The sequence below is a fragment of the Echinops telfairi genome, unplaced genomic scaffold (assembly GCF_000313985.2).
Source record: "Echinops telfairi isolate 266 unplaced genomic scaffold, ASM31398v2 ScPeMD7_17;HRSCAF=63, whole genome shotgun sequence".
Lineage (NCBI taxonomy): Eukaryota > Metazoa > Chordata > Mammalia > Afrosoricida > Tenrecidae > Echinops > Echinops telfairi.
Window position 1 is genome coordinate 4,070,943 of NW_022103914.1, and position 21,576 is coordinate 4,092,518.

Genomic DNA, 21,576 nt, shown 5'->3' on the forward strand with positions numbered 1-21,576 from the left:
GCCATACCTTCACTCTCAATTGCCAATGACAAAAGCTTCATTAGCATGGTGGAGTGCCCGTGAAACAAGAAGGTAGGCATTTAAGATAGCAAGTATTACAGTGAAAACGGTTTAAAAAAAAGTTCTAGAATGGAGAAACTCACTCCCTGCGTGGATTGACTCAGCGTTTCCAAGGCTGCAAATCTGTGGGAGCCGCCAGCCTTCTCCTCTTCCTGCAGAGGCTCGTGGGCTTAGACCCTTCGGTCAGTAGTCCCCCTGAATTAGAACCCAGGGGACAGCTGACAAGAGCCCTGGTCCCTTTAGTTTCCTACTTCCAGAAGGAGCACTCAGCCCCAGTGCGCCCGCCCCCACCCTGCCCTTTCCCAACCAGCCTGCCAACACGGCCCCTCTCCGGTACAGCAAACCAGGTCTCCAGTCTCGTTGCCACCACGTATCCATCAAGTTAGGTATTTTTAAGTAGGGCTAATTTTTAAAATGTTCCCTAATGCTACTGTACTGTCGTACTGGTCTGCATACATTTTCCAGGATTTCTACTACCCTAGAATGGGGAACTACTTCCTAAATTCATTTGAAATGGAGAGGTTTCTCAGCGCAGCACAGCACTCCACACATCTTCACACACGTTTGCTTTCATCAAGTGCAACAGACAGGCCCTTCAGGTCTTCAAATTAAAGATGCTCGTAGAACTCACCCACCCACCACTGAGAATAACAGCTGTTACCAAAGAAGTGATCAATGACGCCACCTTGCTGAAGGACCTCCCCAAACTCCCTGCCAGTCGATACTCACAGCTCAGGGTAGAACTGCCCCTGTGGGTTTCCGAGGCTGAGAATCTTGACAGTAGAAACCCCTTTTGTCCCTTGGCTAGTGGTTTTGAACTGCTGACCTTGAGGTTAGCAGCCCAACACGAAGCCCACGAGGGCTCCTGAACGCAGCCCTAGGCCCCAGTAAGGGTTTATTCACATCAACGGAGCGCAATCATCTCGGACAACGCGCTGTTTTGCCTCTGCCCCTGCTATACCCTGACGCAAGTTTCAGTGTCAAAACCTTACTGATAGGGAGAAGCTAAGAAAGATGAAAAACCTTACAACGTTCAACATTTCATCTGTGTGGTCAATACGTAGGCAAAGGCTCAAATGCTCTTGTTTTACAAATTCAAAGCCATTTCCAAGCCTGAATTTCCCCAATAGTTTGAAAATCACGTTAAAAATGTCACTCTCATTTACAGTATCACATTTTACATCCCAACCTTCACATACATGCATACACTTTAACATATGCATATACATCTGCCCGAGCAAGCACAAGATGTTTTGGTGTAAATGTCCTCTTAAGGACACTTCAAAAGGATGCCAAAGAACAAACATTATGAGACCTACATTTTAGCATTAGTTCACTTAAACTTTTCAACTCCTTTGTATCTTGTGCCAACAAATGGGCTTAAAAGGACTTATCCCAATATCTTACCTGGTCCATAAGGGGGGGTGGGGGGGAGGACCAAAATCAGTAAACTGCCAGCACTTTGAAAAAAAATTATATCCAAACAAAATCATAAAAGTCTTCATCATGCTTCTGTGCTTCAGTTGGCAATCAAGACTCAATGACAACATATTACTGTAAGAGATTTTATTTTCATCTTGCAATCTTCTCATTCTGAAGTTAGAAGTATGGAGTATCTGCCCACCTACCCCCCACCATCCCTATAATCACCCAAGAAAAACTTGGATCTAGGAAACGCATTAGTGGTATTTCGATGGACTGGTTACCGCCCGGTGCTAATAAGGCCAAGGCCCTGGGGGACCAGTTTCTATGCATTCAGTCCACAGACCCAAAGTGCATTTCCAACTGCAGCTTCTGGGCAGTGCACGCCACTAGTCACAAGATAAGAGGACTGGCCAAGTGGCAGACGGATGAAAACGAATCTTCATCTACTTATATTTTAAATCTCAAGTATGCATGTCACCGATGGTGGGTTAACTGAGTCTGTTCTGAACAGAAGGGACCACGTACAGTCTTGGCTCTATGCTACACGTGTCCAGGCCTGTCCAAAGACACCAACACTGGACTCTTCCACAAAAACGGTGCCCTCTGTCCTGCCAACCGCTCCCCGTGTGACCAACTGTTTATTCTGCACAGAAATCCCTTTGTCTTTGTTAATATTAAAATCGTCTACCCACCATGGCTTCTGTATGTCTACCTTTAATTATCTAGTTTAGAATATTGTGAAAAATACAGCTAGGTTGTTTATTTTAAAAGCCTGGATTCTGTACTTTTCCCCAACAGCCAGTGTCCACATTTACAATGTGGAATTTTCAAATATAAATTACTCTAAAATTCAATGAAAAAACAAAGCACAAAAACTTCCTGTAGTTATCACAATACATTAAATAGTATTATCAACTCCCACATGGTTCACTCCATGAAAACCATAAAGCCAGGAGCCTCTGAAGCTTGTTAACCCTCTTAATGAGCAGGTCAGTGGAAAGGACATGTGTTCCACGTTGACTAAGCACGAAACCACCTCTCTCTCTCACTGCTTTATAATGCCCAGTCAATCCATTCATGGCATCAGGTGGGGTCAAGCAAGACTTTATTTTTACAATTAAAAAAATGCATTTAAACAACAAAAACCCCTCCCAATTGTTCAAAAACAATTCTACTTGGAAGGCAAAATATATTTCAAAATATATCAACTTACCAAATGTCAACTGTCAGGCTGCTGACTACTGATGTGAAAGTTTATTTTTATTTATTTAAAAATATCACAAATATCTTGTTATTTAACAGTGAAAATTCCAATGTGATAAGTTTCATTGCAAAACAATTTTCACCTGAGTAGATTTTGAGCTTTCATGCGCATATTTGGGGGGGGGAGGGACCCACTTTGTTTCTGAGCGTGAGTGAAGCTGCAGTAGATCCCGTCACAGTGGGACCCTGGGGATGGAGAAACCACCGGCAGTCAGGGTTCTCAACACACACAGTGCTCGCACCACCCCTGTCTCCCCGGGTAAGTTTGCTCTGGCATTTTATGAATTCTCAGGATCCATAAAATATTTCCACTTACTCAATCAAGCAAAGCAAACCAATTCATTCAGTTCTATACAACAGTGTCTCTAGTATGTACATGTTTAATTATAGATAGGAAATAGAACATCTTAATTTACAGTGATTGAGAAAGGGACAGGAAAGGTAACACTGTATCATCAGAATGTCCTCTTATCCTACCAGTGTCAGTGAGAAGGGATTTTCCCTCCCATTTTTCAGTTGGGATACAAAGAAGGCATAGGGGATCCCAGGAAAACAACACTATGTATCAGAAAAGTCAACGTGCTCCATCATCAGGATTTCCATCACACATTTAATTTCTTCTGTACAATTTTTATAAACTTTTTTCCTTTTCAAAATCATCAGATCTCCAGATTAAATTCAGCACTACACAGTATGCCCTTGAAATAAAATGAGGTTACCTGCTTTATTTGGATACCAAGTTCCCTTCCAGACAGCATTAAAATAAAGACAAGTAAAACTACACAGATAAAATCCAGTATAATTCAAATCCAACAATGAAAAAAGTTTCCCCATATTGTTGCAAAATTCTTTCTACTGAAATGCTTTGCTACAATAATAAAAAGCATACATTACATATAAAAGATACCAGTGTACTAAAAAGTGACAGAAGTGGACTAGCAAATCCTTCAAAGCACATTATATAAATGACTAGCATTTAAAAACGTTTCTCCTATAAAATGTAGGTCATATACATTTATAAATTGGCGGCTTTATCTCTAAAGCAGTGATGTGTGTTCAAATAGTTAGCCGTTCTGTACAGTATACTATCTACTCAACTCAAACTACATTAGGTTTGTCTCTTTGTATTGAAGTTGAATAAATTCATCTGATCAGTTGAAAAATAAGTATCTAAAGACCAAAGTAAGAAGTTCAGCAGTGCTGACATAACGCTATGAAATATGAAGGGAACTAGCAACGTCACAATGGAGCTGACGACACCTCAACCTTACGGGTGTGAATGAACACAGGAGCCAATGCTAATACCCAAAGCAAACCGCAAGGTTAGTTCGCAGTACAGGAGCAGGGAAGAAGACAAAAACAAAGCACACCCCTTCCTTCAGTGTGATGGGCACTGAGTTTTGCGGTCTTCCTCCCTCTTGCAGAAGAGTGGTAAGGCCATTCGATGCTTAGTGAAAGCGAGTACAGACGAAGCCAGAGCTAGCCTGTCTCCCCTGCAACTTCAATCATGCTGTGTAAACAGTGTTACGTTCCGATAGGAGGAACAATGGAATTTTGCTTATAAAAACTGATTAGGTAATCACTGTTGAATGAAATAAGGATAATTGATAACTCTGAAATGTTTTTAGAACTTTCCTGATGCTACTTGTAAAGTTAGCACTGCTATGTGTTATTGCTTACATACAGTACAACATCATATGCCTTCTAACATAAAGCAGTGATTTGTTTGTACATATTTACAGATTCTTAAAAACAAGCTGTAAAAACATTACATACTTCCAGACAATACAAATTAGCACATTGGTACTCACTTTAAAACAAATGGAATGCATAACATTAATAAAACATTGTAAAGGAAGACTCACATAAAAGTCCTTGATTGTCAAGACACGTTTATATATAAACTCTAACTGTGCAGAAGTAAAGATTCAATCATAGGTACATCCTTATTTGATGAACCATATTTACAGCATGGTATTGCATAAAAAAATAAAATAATGTTTACAGGGTTTTACTTTTTTATCCATTGGATTAAAGAAAGCAACAAACACAACAATGAAATGTTTGTCTGCTTTAGTTTGTTTCCTACCAAAGTTTAAGTGAAAAAGGAAACATAAGGTTTTTTTATTTGCAGATATAGCAAAAACTGGAAAATATTTCCCTGAAATAAAGCAATTTGAAATTGAAAAAGTTTAAATTAAATTGCAGACTCAATTTTTTTTCTTTTTTACTGTAATAGTGCTTCAAGTAAATATGTCGTGGGGAAAAAACAAGAATTCTAGTTCAAAATCCTCTAAGAAATGTAGCACTACAGAAATGCCTACTTTAAGATTTCCTGGCTTTTTTTTTTTCCCTTTTTAAAAACAGCCCTTTAAAAACCCAAATAAACTGAAAGTGGCTAAAATCTAACCTAGCTGGCATTCTGTAAATTTCTCTCTGTTGTGGAAATGAAACCTACCCTGAGCACAAGGCCTGCTCTAATTCTGAAAGAGCTACAAGGACGGGACTACTGACAATCGCTGGCGGGCTGAGCAAACTCCTCCTGGCCAAGAGGAAAGTCTCCACGTAGAGTCCAGGGACCGAGAAGCCGCCAGGTACCTGGAGCCACATGAGATCCGTGTGCAACAGACCACAAGGAAGAAAAGACATACACACTTAGAAGAGGTTCAAGATGTGACCTCACCGAAGGTGAACTGTTTCCAATCTTCACACGTGACACTAGGTCCTAAGTGGAAAAGCACACCTCACACATGTTGTGAACAAGTATCAGAGTTAAGAGCATGTTTTCCTACAACCATTTTGCTCACTGAGAGAAATGAGAAAACACAAGCTGCAAAAGGGTACCTTACACCCCCAAGGCTCCACCCTACGGCCACACCCAAGGCTACTCGTTTTCTCTATTAATGCCCAGGTACAAAATAAATAACCTTCTGAACCAAAATGGGGAAACCCAAGTGACTGAGATGTTTTATTACGATGATGATCATACAAGGTAACCCTGGTAGGCATTTATAATTTCACAGTAAGAAAGTAATGAATATACTTGAGTGGTAAGTTAATAATTTATGCTGCTAAATATCACTTATCTCAAAAAATGCTTATAACCTGGTAGAAAAGTCTGCCGTTATGTAGATTTAAAGAAATGTGTCCGAGAGAGAGAAGTGGGCCAGCTGGATTTCTGCTTGCATAACTTCCACGTTCAAAGGCCTTCCTTCTTCTCTGTGCCCTACCTGCTCAGCAAGAGAGTCACACTCCAAAAAACTGTGCTGGTGATGTTGAGACAGAGAAACAAAAAACTTCATGCTGGAACAAGAACCGCATCCAGTTCTCAACAGAACACAATTTTTGATAGAGCTGAAAAAATCCAACTCAGGGAGTAAAGGCCTCCTATCATCAAAAACACCGGGGTAGAAAACATCCACGCCTCGCTAGTATGGGCACTTTCCTTTTAGATCTCACCTGCATGGAGCCTTCTCGCGACTGTGATGCACAACACAACACAACACAACACGCTCCAACCTTCAGTCAATATGGCAGAACTTCAGGATCAACTCCAATGAAGTCTAGTTCCTTTCAAAAATGGGCAGCAAAGAAAGCTGTCAACTAGTATTTCAAGCAAGCAAAGCTTTAATAACCAAAGTGTAGCGGAAACCACATTACACATAACTGATATTCCTTACAGACACACCAATACATTCAAAATAAATGTGAAGGGTGGTAAGGTGATTATTTGCTCGTTCCCCTGTCTTTATGAGAACAGTCTTGGGATATCATTAAATAAAAGAAAAAATAATTTAAATGGATAACACATGCTAGGATGAAACAAAGACTACAGATTCATAGGGCTAACATGAAGGGTAGAGTGGAAATTACCAACAGGTTTTACCTTCCAGAGGTATTAATTTTAGATTATCACTGGTGCTCTATCAGTATGCGTACTGTGACAAAGATGGGGGAAACTGTCAATAAGAAAACTAAAATGTTGGGAAAAGTGAAAAAGGGTAGAATTAGTATATTATTTGCCAAAAATGAAAACTGTCCAATATGCAACTCAAACCATCATTCTTCAGAAAGGTGTGTATATATAGAGATAGATAGAGATATAGAGATATATAAAAATCACTATTTATTGTACCATGCTGTATTATTTTAAGACAAAGTATTTTTTTAAAAAAAACATTCATGGTATAAGGATAAAGTTTGTAGTTTATTTAGATTTTGAAATGCAACAAAAAATTTCCGATCACTCATCTAGCTGAAAAAGAAATTGTTGTTACTAGAATTAGTAAACACTTTTGGTTTGTAAAATTGCAATGAATAATGTTCATTAAAAAAGTAACTGAAGATAAAATAAGCAATTAAAATGCCCATTTCTTTAGTTCTCTGGATTCTGTTTAACTATCCAATCTATTGAGACTCTAGAAAGAGAAGGATCAAAGCAGGTTTTACAGCTCCAAAGATAAACCAATTTCCTTTTATTGCCAAAAATTAAAATTTGTCCATTGAGATGATTATGACACAATCATATCAAACCTAAAAATCTAAATCATTATTATTTTTTTACTTTTGAGAAATCAAAAATACCAAATAGATTCTAAGTGCTCTATATTAACTGAAGTGTATATGTAAAGTAAAATACAATTAAGCTTTAAAACGTGGAATATACATTTTGTGTAAGCATTATGTTCTTGGGAATGTAATCTACAGAATATTTTATTACTAAAACTTCAAAACCTTGATACCTGCACATGAAAAAAATCATAAAAAATATCTAGGTACAACTGTACAAAGAAACTAACACCAATATGCATACTTCCATAGAGAAGTGAATGCTTCAATAGTTGTGTATTTTGGTAAAAGTTTTGAAAGTATGCATATTTTAAAAGTAATTAGGCTTTTAAATAGTGGAGTCTTAGACTATCAGATTTTTTATTACTTTTTTCTTCAAAAAAACACATATCAATATAATGCAAAATGAAAATCAAGGGTATATGGCATATCATTCTTTTTAAAAGGTGGTTTTTCTTGGTTTGTTTATTTGCCCTATAGGACACACTAATTTATTTAAGCCATAATTTCTTGACATTGAAACTTTTAAGTTCACTCTGTAAAGTATACTCAGATTCCCTGCTGAAGTGCAATGACTACGCTGTAAAAATTACAAACAGTATGAGTAAATTTCACACAATTACTAATCTCCTAAGAATGTACAGGATATCAGTTAGGAAACAATTGTGCGAAAGTCTTTTTTCCCCCTCCTTTTTAACTTGGTGTAGGTAGAATAGCAAGGTTCTGATCTAAAACAAGTGATGCATCGCTTCTATAACGGTGACACAACGTATAAGGCAGTTCAAAGAATGCTGACTAACCAAACAAAACGCAGGTACTGCATTATCTTGCTATTCCTATCAGCTTAAACTTGTTATAACGCATTGCTCTTAAATCTGTACAGCACTCCATCTCACACAGAGTAACCCCACTCTTGATTAATCTGTTCTAAAGTGCCAGTATTATTTACATGGGTTGTTTTTTTTTTTAGCCAAAAGTCTGGCCAGTTGTGGCATCTGGTGAAGATGTCATCCCAGCTCTATTATCATTTACATTCACCAAGGGAAATTCTGGAAATTCAGCACTTGTCCCTGGTCCCCGGAGGTTCACCTGTCCATTGGCAGTGCTAAACTGAGTAGCTATGCCAGCCCTTGATCCATGATACGGAGCACGGAAGGGCTGTTCAAAAGAGCTCATTTGGTAAGCTTGGTGGACAGGCTGAGCCTCGGCTTTCTTCTGAGAAGTCACTTGATCCAAAAAGTCCTGTGTTGTGGTGGCAGAAGCATGGTTTGTCTCATCACCTGAAAAGGGAAATGAGTGCTGTGAATCACCAACTATTAGTCCAAAGTGGGACTTATCTGGAGTTGTTCTTAGCGGAGAATTCATTCCTGACCGAAAGCTATTGATGGGCATGGCTGCATAGACTTGCTTGTCTATGGAAGAGAACGCTGGCTGACTTGGAAGGGTCTGGTTATCAGTCACAAAGTTAAGGCTCGGGCTATTCAAATAGGCATCATTTTGGCTAGTTCTGTCCAAAGCCTGCTGCAGAAACTTTGAGTACTCTTGCAACATGTTGGCTTTATCTGACGAGGATGCTTGGGAGCTTGATCCAACATTCTCTGATTGGGTGACCTCCGGTACTTCTGAAGAATTTATTGATATGCTGGAAGTCACCTCAGTGTCGGCAACACTGAATGAGATCTCATGCTGTCCGTTAGCTTTATGGGAGTAATGATCCAACAGAGTCTGCAGCACTTCATCTGGAATCACATTTTTGTCATGGTTACTCTTTATCTCCACATTCAATGCCTGGGAATCCAATATAGATGCTGTGGTACTTTCATCGATAACACTTGCCACAGCTGCTTGGGTTACTGAAGGCTGAGAGGCTATGGTGCCTACATTCAGTGCGTACTCTCTGCTGCTGTTACTTGCTGCTTGAAGATACCGCTTCTTCTTCAAAAACTGCATGGCATCATCATAATTAGTGCTGCTGTGCACAGGCTTACTGGGCCCCTCTTGCAAATTATCAACTTGATCAATGTCAGCATTGCCTTCTGAGTCAAGTAATGCTTGCTTATCCACAAGTTCAAAAGCATACTTTGAAACTTTGCTCTCTTCATATGTGGATAAAGGTGAAATAGTTTGATTTTGCTCCAGTGGCTGTTTCAAACTTCTCTTACTATTAATTTTTTTAAGAACCAACTTAGGTGGGTGTATTTCTCCTGATGCGTCTTCTAAGTGCGATCCCCCAACTGAAGAGTGTGGCATTTCAACAGCGTATTCTGCTACCATGTACTCGTCCTTTACTTTCGTACTTGATGAGTACAGCGGCAAGTAGTCATTTTTGTCTTTCTTCAAATCAGATTTGTCCAGACCACTCTCTTTGTCCATCCCCGACGATTTTTTCTCAGCTTTCTGCCTCTTCTTTTTCGGCAGTGAATTATCTTTTGGTGATGTGGAAAAGCCAGAATCCTCCTCAGACGTCAGAAGGCCGCCTCTGATGGCACATCTGCTTGGTTTCTTGTCATGGTTTTCATGGCACATGCGTTTATGTTTCAATACACGATCTGTTCTGGAAAAATACTGTCGGTTCAGAGGGCAGTAGTGGGTTTTTTGATTGTTTCGGTCAACCAAGAAAAAAAAGAAATAAAAATTAATATGAATATATAATAACACATATAATTTCAAACTAATTTGCCAAATTTGTTTCCTATGACAAATCTAACAAATGATAGTTGTGAAGTTCTTCGAGTAGCTCTAGTAATAAATCGTGAATTTCAAATCATCTCTTACCTGTAAACAGTACTCACACTGGTAAGGTTTTTCCCCACTATGAGTTCTCTTATGCCTTTCCATATGGTATTTTTGTATGAACCTCATACCACACTCATCACAGCGAAACGGTTTTTCACCTATGCATGATATAAAAAGTTTAAAACAAAACAAATATTGTTAATGAATTGCTTTCCTATAGCAATTTCTAATATAAATTGCTTTTGGAAGTTGGCATGATAAATTTCCCTTTTTAAATGAGGAAAAAAATTGCATTTTACTAAATATACTCTCCAAGTTAGAGTACGTCTATTTTGCTTTACAAAAATGAAAATTAGAATATGCCAGTAGACAGAAGCAGGGGAAACCAGGCATACTCAATTTCCTGGCCTTTCTATATGCATGTAACTATAATTTTATTGGAAACCAGCAGTACTAGGAACGTGTAACAGTATGAACACTGTTTTAGCAGAGTAGCTGAATGTCTTTAATCACTAATTTTGAAAGTATTAAATTTATAAAAATTCCATTATCACTTCTTAGCCACAAGGAACTATTATGGAGAGCTGAAATAGTTTTCATTGATAAAGCCACAGTTTAAGTAAAGAGAAGTATGTGACAAGCGGTTATCTTGATTAACAATTACTTGCAAAACTACTATCTTTCTGTTTCCACCTTCCATACGCTCAACATTTAACTGAATATTTCTCCTGTATCCAGAACTCTTCTGTAAGAGGCTAAAAGTATATGACATCACTTCTCTTCAATTCAAAGATTCATAACATAACTGAGAAACCAAGATACACGTATAATCAAAAAAACAGTAAGACAAGGTCCAGCTATGACTTACCTTTGCAATCTCATATCTCACTGCTTCACTACTAGCCCTTTCCTCCAGCCAAATAAAAATACTTCATGTTTTCCTACTTCTTTGGCCTTAGTTCACACTTCCTTTAGTCAGGAATGTCCACCTCTGTATTATCAGACAGTGCATTTCCTTCAAGACTCAAATCATCTCCTCTTTGCCTTATTCCCTGGGGGAAAGGTAGCTTCATCTTCTTTGAAATTTCCACAAGACTTCATCTGTACCTTTCTAATTCAATGTGCATTTCTATGATTTTCCCAGATCACATATTTTTAGATCAGAGTATGTGTAATTTATCTTTATGTAGCTCAAAATACCTTGTATAACTTGTAAGTCCCAAGTGAATGGCATACATGATGATTACTACGGAATATGAGGGGCTTCAAAAACTTAGTGGAAAAATGGAGTTAAAAAGAAAATGGATTCTCTCCATGAACTTTTTGAAGCCCTTCACATAAGTGAGGGAAAAAATATTACTACATGCGGGTATGATTTCTCAGAGCTCATTGTCCTCGAGTCACATCCAACTCCCGAGACCCACAGGACAGGGTAGAGCCCCACCTGTGGGCTCCAAGGCTGTCACTCTGAGAGTGGAAGGCCTCATTTTTTTTCTCCCTTAGAGGAACTTGTCATTTCAAACTGTTGACCCTGCGGTTAGCAGCCCAACTCTTCCAGGTATGATTTAGAAAATGTTCTTTTTATGTTGAAGATTTGCAAGAATTGAGACTGAGTAGTACTTGGAGAAGAGTGTATGCCTGTCATTAAAGCCAAATATTTACGAAATGATTATGGGGTTAGGGGGGAGGACACATTGAGGTGTACAGGAGTAAACTGTTGAACTTGCAGGTTCACTGCTAGTGAGTTCAGAGAAAATTTAAAGCACACAAAGTTAAAGGCATCTGGAAAGACCTGGGTGTCTTTGGGTGGTAGCCTAATGCTACAACACTGCCTCGAAGGCAAGTAAATGGGGGTGAAGCAATGGGAGTGTAGACCCTTCATGAAGGAAATTTAGAAATGAAAGAAGTGAGAAGGAGATGAAAAGGAACAGTCTAGTCAAATAATTCAAGAGTACGCACTGTTCAAAGAGATGGAACTGTGTGAGAGCAGAAAGGCAGGCGCAAGTGAAGATGAGAAATGGAAACTGGGAATAACCAAATTAACAAGACCTGCGCAGAACCAGGATGAGGAAGGAGAGTATGGAGTACTGCTTTTAGAAATGACAAAATAAGTGGAGATCGAATGTTATGAGAAGGATGAGGGCAATGAATGTACAAATGTACTTTACACAACTGATGTACGTGTGGATTGTGATAAGAGCCCCTAATAAAATGATTTTAAAAAATGAAGAGAAAGAAGAGCTGTAGAGTGTGAAATAGAGAATGTGGATGAAAGAGCTAAGGTCAAAAGCTAAAATCCTTTTTCAACAATGGGAAAAAATGAATGAGAATAGTAAAGAATCGATTATAATTAAATTAACTCTGCATGGTACTTATGGATAAGAAAACTTAATATTGTTAAGATGGAAATACACCTCAAACTAATCTACAGTTTCAATACAGAAATTGACAAGTTGATCATAAAATTCATATGGAAATACAAGACTGGACAAAACAATCTTGAGACAGAAAACAGTGGGAGAACTCACATCTCAATTTCACAAATGACTACAAAGCCACAGGGATCTAGATCATGTGGTGATAGCAGTAATATATACCAAGGAACAGGGCAGAAAGTCCAGAAATAAACTTACATTAATAGATTTTTCTAGAAGGGTGCCAATTTTCCCAACACCATTTACTGAAGAAAAGTTCACCCTTTCTTGGCCATGTTTCTTAATCATTTTTCTAATAATAGGGCCATGTCTAGAACTTCTGTTCCATTGGGCTGACTACTCATGAGGCAGAATCAAATGATACTTGTTAACTATTAAAAGTTTTATTATTAATTTTATCATCTGGCAGGGCTAATGCCTCTCTCATGTTTTTTTTATTTACTGGTTCATTCACTTTTCATGGACTTCAGAACTGGGTCTCTAGGGTTAGAAGAAGGAGCCCCGTGGGCATAGTGGTCTAGGTGCTTGGCAGCTACCTGAAAGGTTGGCAGGGTTGAAGCCACTTTAGCTGCCCCAAGGGAAAAAGATGCAGTCGTCTGTTCCCACACAGATCACAACCTGAGACCCCTCTGGGATTGCTCTTCCCAGTCCCACCTGGAATTACCTTCATGGCAATAAGGACTATTAGAGGAGAGGGCTATTTTAACTACTTATTAACTTAAGGAAAATTGATCTTTATGGTTTGGTTAGGAGCCCTTTACTAAAGAAAAGGCTATGCCTGCCCATTAGATTGAGTTTTCTTCTGTGCCCTTAGTAGAGTTTTTATAAATAAGCATAATTTTTAGAGCAGTTTATAAACCTAAAGTTTACCAAAAATTGTACAGAATTTAGAATTTCCATATACTCTCTCTTCCAATAGTGTTTTAATGATTTCCTCAAGGGATTTTTCCAATTTCTTATCAAATTAATTTCTATTACTTTATTGTTTTTAATAAAATTTCTAAAAGATGCTTTCTTCCATCATAGCATCCACTTTATATGTGTGCATGTATATGAACTAATATTTTCAAACACTATATATTAAGAAGCAGTGGTGGCAGTGGACACTACACCTTTGGTACTTTGGTGGGTTTCTTAGTCTTAAGTAGAAGTAAAAAAAGCTCTAAGCTTACCACACACATATTTCTCAAAATGAAACAACAACACTGAAATGGAATTTCTTCTAAAGAACTCACTTTACTGATTTTCTCTTTGACAACCAAAGTCTCTTTGCTGGAAAAACAATCATACAAGCACTCAAGTGATACCGATTGACAAGAAGTTTCTTTGAAAAACACCACAGACTTTGCTATGGATTGCATTGTTTTCTCCAAAAATATGTGTAAGCTCACTGAAGCCTTGATTCTCAGTAGTACTTAAGCATCTCCTATGTTTTGGTGTGATGTAATTATCTTAATGTGCTGCAAACCATAACCTCTATGGTGCTCCTGAGGCTGAATTGGTGTCATTTATGTCAATAGGTCAGGGTGCAGTCTAAAGGACGAGCTTGTATATTGACTCAATCTCCTTTGAGATACAAAAAGTGAAACAAGTGAGTACACATCAGGAATGTCTGCTACCGCCCAGAAAGAGGAGCCAAGGAGCAGAGCATGTCCTTTGGACCAAGTCTCTACACTGAGAAGGCTTGGCTCCTAGCTGGCCCCTTGACTTCAGACTCTAGACTCCTACACTATGAAAGTTCAATATGTGAATAAAAACCAATCCACTTGTGGTTTTTCTGGTTTTGCAGCACGAGATCACTTAAGACAGTTTGCAATGCAACATTTTCACATTTAGAAAAATAGGGGCAAGGTTAGAAAAACCATCCCTAGGTGTTTCACTAATAGTAATATTCTAGTACCCAAAGGCTGTAGAATTTCTAACAATCACAGTTTTCCACGAAGAGCACAAAAATCTTCCCTATACTTCTCAGTGACTCTGACACTGTACACTCAGTTGCTTATGAATAAAAACGATTTCAATATATGGGTAATTAACAAGGTAAAATATACAGGGATGTCATAAAGCTGCAAACATTGCCATAAACTAGGCTAGTATGGCTTAACTTAGTAAACTGAATTCTCTTCAAACCATTTATATCTAGCTTCTTTCCACTTCATCAAAATGAATCTTGATATTCACAAATGACCTTCATGTCACCCAATCAAACCTAAATTTTTCAGTTATCAGACTTCAAAAATATAAACGGACACAACTGAAACCTTTCCTCTTGAAATTTACTTTTTCCTTGGCTTTCATGCCATATTCCCTATTTCCCTCATTTGCTCCTTCTCAATGTTCTTCCCAGTTCCTCTTCCTGCCCCAACCACAAACATTCCAGGTTTTCAAGGCTTCTCTTACTTCAGCTCAGTGATTCTCAACCTTCCTAATGCCGCGACCCTTTCATACAAGTTCTCATGTTGTGGTGACCCCCAACCATCAGAAATGTGTTTTCCAATGGTCTTAGGCGACCCCTGTGAAAGGGTCGTTCGAGCCCAAAGGGGTTGCGACCCACAGGTTGAGAACTGCAGCTCTACCTCCTTTCTCATTTGCAGTCTTTACTTTGGCAAGAAGGAAAACTCATCTATCACGCTAGCTTCATTATTCTCACGTTTAAGCTCCAGATGCACACATTCAAACTGCCAGTCAAATAGCCACTTTTATGACATCGGAGGACTCTACGTGCATCACATCTCATTTTAAAGTGGGGAGCTTCAATGCTAAGCTTAGTTCTCCAGCTTCCCCATGTACATGAAAAACACTACCACTCACCTAGCTGTGTCAATCAGAAACCCACACGGCTCTTCTTCGCTTTTGTTACGTCTGCCTTATCCAAACAATCAACAGGACCTAGTAATCAGATACCTGCAAAATAGCTGTCAACGTTGTCCATTTCTTCCCAATTCTCATTATCATCACCCAAGTTCAAGACACCATCATGCATTGGTGCACCATGTCTAACCTCCTAGCTAGTAGTCTCTCTGGAATTTACTCTTATCTCTACCCACTGCAGGCTTATTTTATTAATGCAGGTAAATCTGATCATGTTAAAAGCCTGCTGTCAACCTCTCCTGTTCATAGAATAAGAAAAATACTGAAGCCCCTATTAAGTGGTCTGCCTTTCTCAATTGTCTGATTGTTGTTCACAATGTTCTTTGCTTTCTAAGATCTAGCCAAAATGGCCTTCCTTCAATTTCTGGAATTTACCATCACTGCCCCGCCACCCACCCCATTTCAAGGTTCATTTTCAACTAAAATTCCGACTCAAAACTTTGTCCAAACCTATTCATTGTTATGGTCATGTATATAAAATACTTTATACTCAAGAATTGGCAGCTACTATTCCTATTAATTAGGTTATAAGTGGAAATTATCAATTTAAAAGTCTCCATAAAAGTGAGGTAAAAAAAAAAACTTATATCTATGGGAATGTTCAAATGGTCCAGTAAAGGTATACTTACAATAGGGATTGTCCATCTCCAATAAGTCATAAAAATGACCAGCTATAACATAATTTACAAGCATAATAAATATTACACTAACAAGAACAAAAAGGGATGCACTAATACAAACAGCAATTTAAAATAGTACTCAACAGGGTAGGTTCCAGAGTTAAATGCTGGTCTCACCATTAAGCTCTTAAATAACTTGGCATTTTCATCTGTACATGAGATTAGTAATAGAAGGCACTTCAGAATAAAATGTTAACTGAGATAATCCATGTACAACAGAACTTAAGAACAAAGTCTAGCACAGCAGATCTCAACCTGTGGGTCATGACCCCATTGGGGGAGGGCAAATGATCCTTTCACAGGGGTCGCCCGATTCATAACAGTAGCAAAATTACAGTTATGAAGTAGCAATGAAAATAATTTTATGGTTGGGGGTCACCACAACATGAGGTACTGTATTAAAAGGTCACGGCATTAGGAAGGTTGAGAACCACTGGTCTAGCACCTTGTAAATAGCTCAATAATAACAGAAACAGAGTATGAAAACATGATTTATATAATGGTTATACTTATAACCCAATGACTGGGCTATCAATGTCAAATGAGAATATCCCTAAGATGGGCAATAAACTTGGGAAAACATGAAATATGAGGACTATGGGACTAAATATATAAACTAGTGATAATGTGCTTTGGAATTTAAAGAATACATCTTTGGTATATAGTCCTGGAAGATTAGAACACTCATTTGCCAGGTTAAGAAGAACCCACATGCTACTATGCATGAAATGATATTCTATCGGAAAACCACCTGAGTAAAGCGCACTCAATGAAGTATAAATTATGAATCAAAACTCGGTGAGGTTATACTTATCTGTTAGGACACACTGGCACAGAGGCTGACAGAGCTCCAACTAATGAACGACGCTGTATTTATAAGTAGAGAAAATTTAACACCCCATCACCTTTCCAGTGTAAAATGGGTTTTTAGCCCTAGAACTGGAGGGCAAGAAGAAACATCAACACTTACATATCAAACTTTGGAAACATTGGCAATGTTTAGCTACTTTTTGAATGGATAGGCTGAGGGCTACCCCCTGGATTCTGACCTCCCCACCACCAGCAAATGAGGGGTTTTCTGCCTTTTGGATTTGGGTTCTCTTACAGAGTAGTAGAATCATATATTTACACTATAATTTTAAAATGGTCTCGCTCTGGGATTCCAAAAGAGACAACAGGCAATGAGAAGGGGCTATTTCTTGGCTTTGCAGAGGCTGTTTTGGGTGCTGCTCTGTGAGCAATATGAAGGAACGCTCAATGGCCGCTGCTGGCATGCTGGGAGGTTCTGATGCAGTGACCCTGAGTACAACAGAATGAACCGCCAACTGACCCCATGCCACCTCACAGTTACCATAGTGAGCCATGGTTGCAATCAGTGTCGACTCATCTTGCTGAAGATTTGTTTCCTCTTTTGCACTGACCTAACATGACCAAAGTACACAAGATGAAGTCTTATTCTAAGGCGCATTCTGGCAGCACTTCTTCCTGTGAGATTTGTTCATTTCTTCTGGCAGCCCATAGCATACTCAACATTTTTTGCCAATATCATCATTCAAACGCATCAGTTCTGGTCTTTCTCATTCACTGTCGTTTTCATACACAAGAAGCCACAGGAAATACCAAGGGTTGGCCTGTTACATCTGTACCCTCAAAGTAACTAACCTCTTTGCTTTTACCACTTTCATGTATTCTTCTGAAGAGTTGCCGAATGCAACATGTTGTTGATTTCTTGACTGCTGCTTACTCTAAGCATGGATCCAAGAAAAAGGAGGCTTTACTGTCTGTGTTAGTCTGGGTACATTAGAGAGACAAATCCATATAAACTCATATGTATAACAGAGTTTTATATAAAGGGTAAGTGCACATCAAGAAAACATCCCAACCCAGTGCTGCCCAAGCCCACAAGTCCAACATTAGCCATATGTTCGACACCAATCTACAAAGTCCTCCTCCACCTCATAAAACACACGCAGTGATGCCAACTGCAGGAGGAAAGCCGAATCAGTGAACATGTAAGCACTTCAGTGCTGGCAGGGGTCTCCACATGGCTGCTCCAACACTCAGGGCTGTATCGGGGTAGGTCCATGTGGCTTCTCCTCAGGGATGTCTTGCAGGAAATGAGCCTTGCCAGCTGAAGCAGGGAACTGGCTAAGGCAGCTGCACCCTGGTCCCACCATCAGAAAGTAAGAGACCCGAGAACTCAAAAGGCAAAGCTCACAGAGCCATTTATTCCTCCGCCCGTGAATTACTCCCACGTGTATTTATCAGCCAGCTTGGCACAATAAACTTTAACTATCTTACTGTCCTAACTCTGACGACTTTTGTTTTCTTATGCTGAATTGTCATCCACAAACAAGGCTGAGGTCTTTGATCTTCCTTAATACTTCAAGATCGCTTCACTTTCCCAATGCTCCAAGATCTGAATGCAACATGCTGGCATGGAGTAGGGAACCAGTGGAGAGGTCTGAGGGGCTGGCCCCAATCCCAACTATGTCGATACCTGCCCCTCCACCCAGAAGAATTTATTTCAGAGGACAGCACTGAATCTGCAGCTCAGGGAGAGGGTCATGTCTGATCAGAGCACACGGGAGCAAATGAAGGGGGAGGAAGAGCGAGTGGAGCACATCCTGGCCCGCCAAGTCTTGAGGACGATATTCCCGCTCAGAGCAGCCAATCCACAGAGACACGACATCCCTCACTGACCCATTGCCCTACAGGGGACAACACTGGAGACACAGTGTGGGAATTCTGCCCAATCTGATCCACCATACTGAGGCACAACACTAAGGGCGTGGAACAGAACAGCAAGGGGAACAGAGCAATGAAGTCCCCAGGGAATACGAAAAATAGACTTTGGGGCCAGAGCTTGGCGCCCTAACAGACTCAACTGGAAAACACTCCTAAAGGCCAACAAACAGTTCTTGAACTAAACTACAAGCTTTTCTGTCTTGTGATTTGTTTTCTGTCATTGGCTTGTTGGTGTTATGGTTGTTGTTTTGTTGTACATTGTTGCTTGGTTTTGTTCTGTCTTGTTTTTGTACATGTTATTATCTCCACAGATCTGTCTAAATAAGATAGGCTGGATGACAATCTGTAGGAGAAAACGACGGGATTGACAGTTCCTGGGGGGACATGGGAGATGGGGGGGAAAGGAAGTGGTGTTAACAAACCTAGGGACAAGGGAACAACAAGTGATCCAAATCGGTGGTGAGGAGGGTGTAGGCAGCCTGGCAGGGAGTGACCATTGTGAGCCAAGAACTTGCTTGCTCACTTACCGCCACCAAGTCTATTCTGACTCACAGCAACCATATAGGGCAGTTAGAACGGTCCCTGCTGTGTTTCTGAGAGTGTTTATAAGAGTAAAGAGTCTCCTCATTCTCCTGCAGCGCAGCTGGTAGTTTCAAACTGCTGACCTTGCTGCTAGAGGCCCAATGAGTAAACACTATGCCACCAGAGGTCAAGAACTTGTTGGCAACTCTCAAATTTTAACAAACTATCTATTAAGTAAATTAATCTCCCAAATGAAGACATTTTCATAAAGTCATGGTGCTAATAAAGCCTGGTGTAGGACTAAACTCTAAAGATCTCTGGTGCTGTAGTGGTCATGCACTGAGTTGTGATTTGCAAGGTCAGCAATTTGAAACCATCAGCCACTCCAAGGGGGTCCCCAAAATTCACAAGGGTAGTCAATTTGGTCACAGTGAACTTGTCCTAGAAGGTCACTATGAGCCTGAGTCAACAAGATGACAGCGAGTTGGCTTGGTTTTCTCTTGCGGAATAGAGGCCTCCTTTACTTTCTAGAAAAGATGCTGCAGAGCAGCAGAGGCACCCCTCAGTTTATCTCAGCACAGCCTCAGGTGTAGAGCAGTGCTTCCCAAAGCGGGCAACAGTGCTGAATGACCAGGTGGATAACAGATACCTACACTTTACCTGGATTATGGGCTATTGTGCAAATTTTCTAATTGCCAGGGGGGCTCTAATTTTTTGTTTTGCAAAAGGGGTGGTAGGTACTCAAGTGTTTTTGCTATATGCCTAAGGTAGAGCAAACATATATGATGTTTCTATATATTCATTTAACAAAAGCTACTGTTTCCCAGTGTCGAGTCCTCTTCCAGGGAAATGCAAGTAGTTGAAATACTTAGAGTCTAAGTTTTATTTATTCATCAAAAATTTTTTGAAAAGTTCTGACAAATGTATGCACACTTAAAACCACCACTACACTCAAGAGTTACTGTCTTTAATGCCTGTCATATGCCATAACTACCCACCCCGTCTTCCATGCTCTTTGCAGCTAACCAATAATCTGCTTTCGTTCCCTATTATTTACCTTAATTATTGTTTTAATATAAACAAAAATGAAAAATCAACGAGCCCCATGCACCAAGAACTAGCAAAATAAGACAAATTTTGTCTCATCTCACCTGTTCCTATCTTATTTTAATCAAGTAGACTTCATTGAAGACTAAGTCACAGAGACAAATAAAAATCATAGCTCAATAAAATTTCAGAAAGTACATATAGCAAAACAACCAGAATTAAAAGTACTACCAGTGTCTCTGAACTGTCTCTTTTTAAACCCTAGCAGGTCACTAACCTCTCCGAGAAAAGCATCCACTCTTGAGACTTCCCACATCACAGACCAACTTTTTGTTGGAGGGATTTAAACTCATATTTCTAAGTACAGAGTACCTTCAGCAAATTCTCTGAATCAACTTGTTACTGAAATGTTAACATGCCTACAGGAAAGTATACAAATCATAAAGGTGCAGCTTGATAAGTTTCCTCAAGGTGAACATGTTAAGTCAACCCGAAACCAAGACATTTCACAGTGTGAGCACTGCAGACTCCCCTCACTTCTCTCTCCACAGGGAGCCACTCACCTGATCTCTAGAACACAGCTTTTGGGGCTTGTATGAATGGAATCAAACAATAGGCATTTCTTCCTGTTAAGTTTCTTTAATTCATTATGTCTGAGTGAATGGGGTCTAGCCTGTCAATCAGGTCATAGGCAATGAGGCCTGGGTGCGGGCGTGGCCTTCTCCTGAGGATTCTGGAACTCCTTTCTTCCTCCCTGGAGGCGGGACACATTCCTGTTGTTAAGGCACATGGAGACACACCGATGGAACCAGAACCCTGGAATTGGAGGAGACACATGGAGACCCACGCCAGTGCTGAGATGCTTCCACAGCCCTGCAAGACTTTTCACCCACTGGTCTGTGATCTTCCTGCATTTAGCATCATTGTATGGCTGTGTAAGTCTAAAGAGGAATTTATGGACTAGTATCAGACATATGGGTTAACATCAGACGTATGGACTTGATCTGGACTTAGCTGGGCTGTTTCTTAATATACAATTGCTCTTTAATATAAAGTTCTCTCTTACACACATATGAGTCTTCATGATGTGGTTTCCTGAAATACAGTGAACCCTCGTTTATCGCGGTTACTCGGTTCTAGACCCTATCGTGATAAATGAAATTCCGCGAAGTAGGATTCCTTATTTGTAAATCAAATATTTTCGTAGTTAGAGCATAGAG

At 39.6% G+C, this 21,576-nt stretch overlaps 1 protein-coding gene across 5 annotated transcripts in view; it reads right to left on the reverse strand.

Annotated features, from left to right (window-relative positions):
* Window positions 1–2,573: 2,573 nt before the first annotated feature.
* Window positions 2,574–21,576, reverse strand: part of ZNF148 (zinc finger protein 148) — a 149,988-nt gene continuing 130,985 nt past the window's right edge. For all 5 annotated transcript variants that reach the window (XM_004712248.2, XM_045287501.1, XM_045287502.1 and 2 more), the window contains 2 exons: window positions 10,093–10,211; window positions 2,574–9,882 (listed from right to left, as the gene is read on the reverse strand). In XM_004712248.2, the coding sequence (XP_004712305.1) occupies window positions 8,284–9,882; window positions 10,093–10,211 (1,718 nt within the window). In that variant the 3' untranslated portion in view covers window positions 2,574–8,283. The remainder of the gene's footprint in view (window positions 9,883–10,092; window positions 10,212–21,576) is intronic.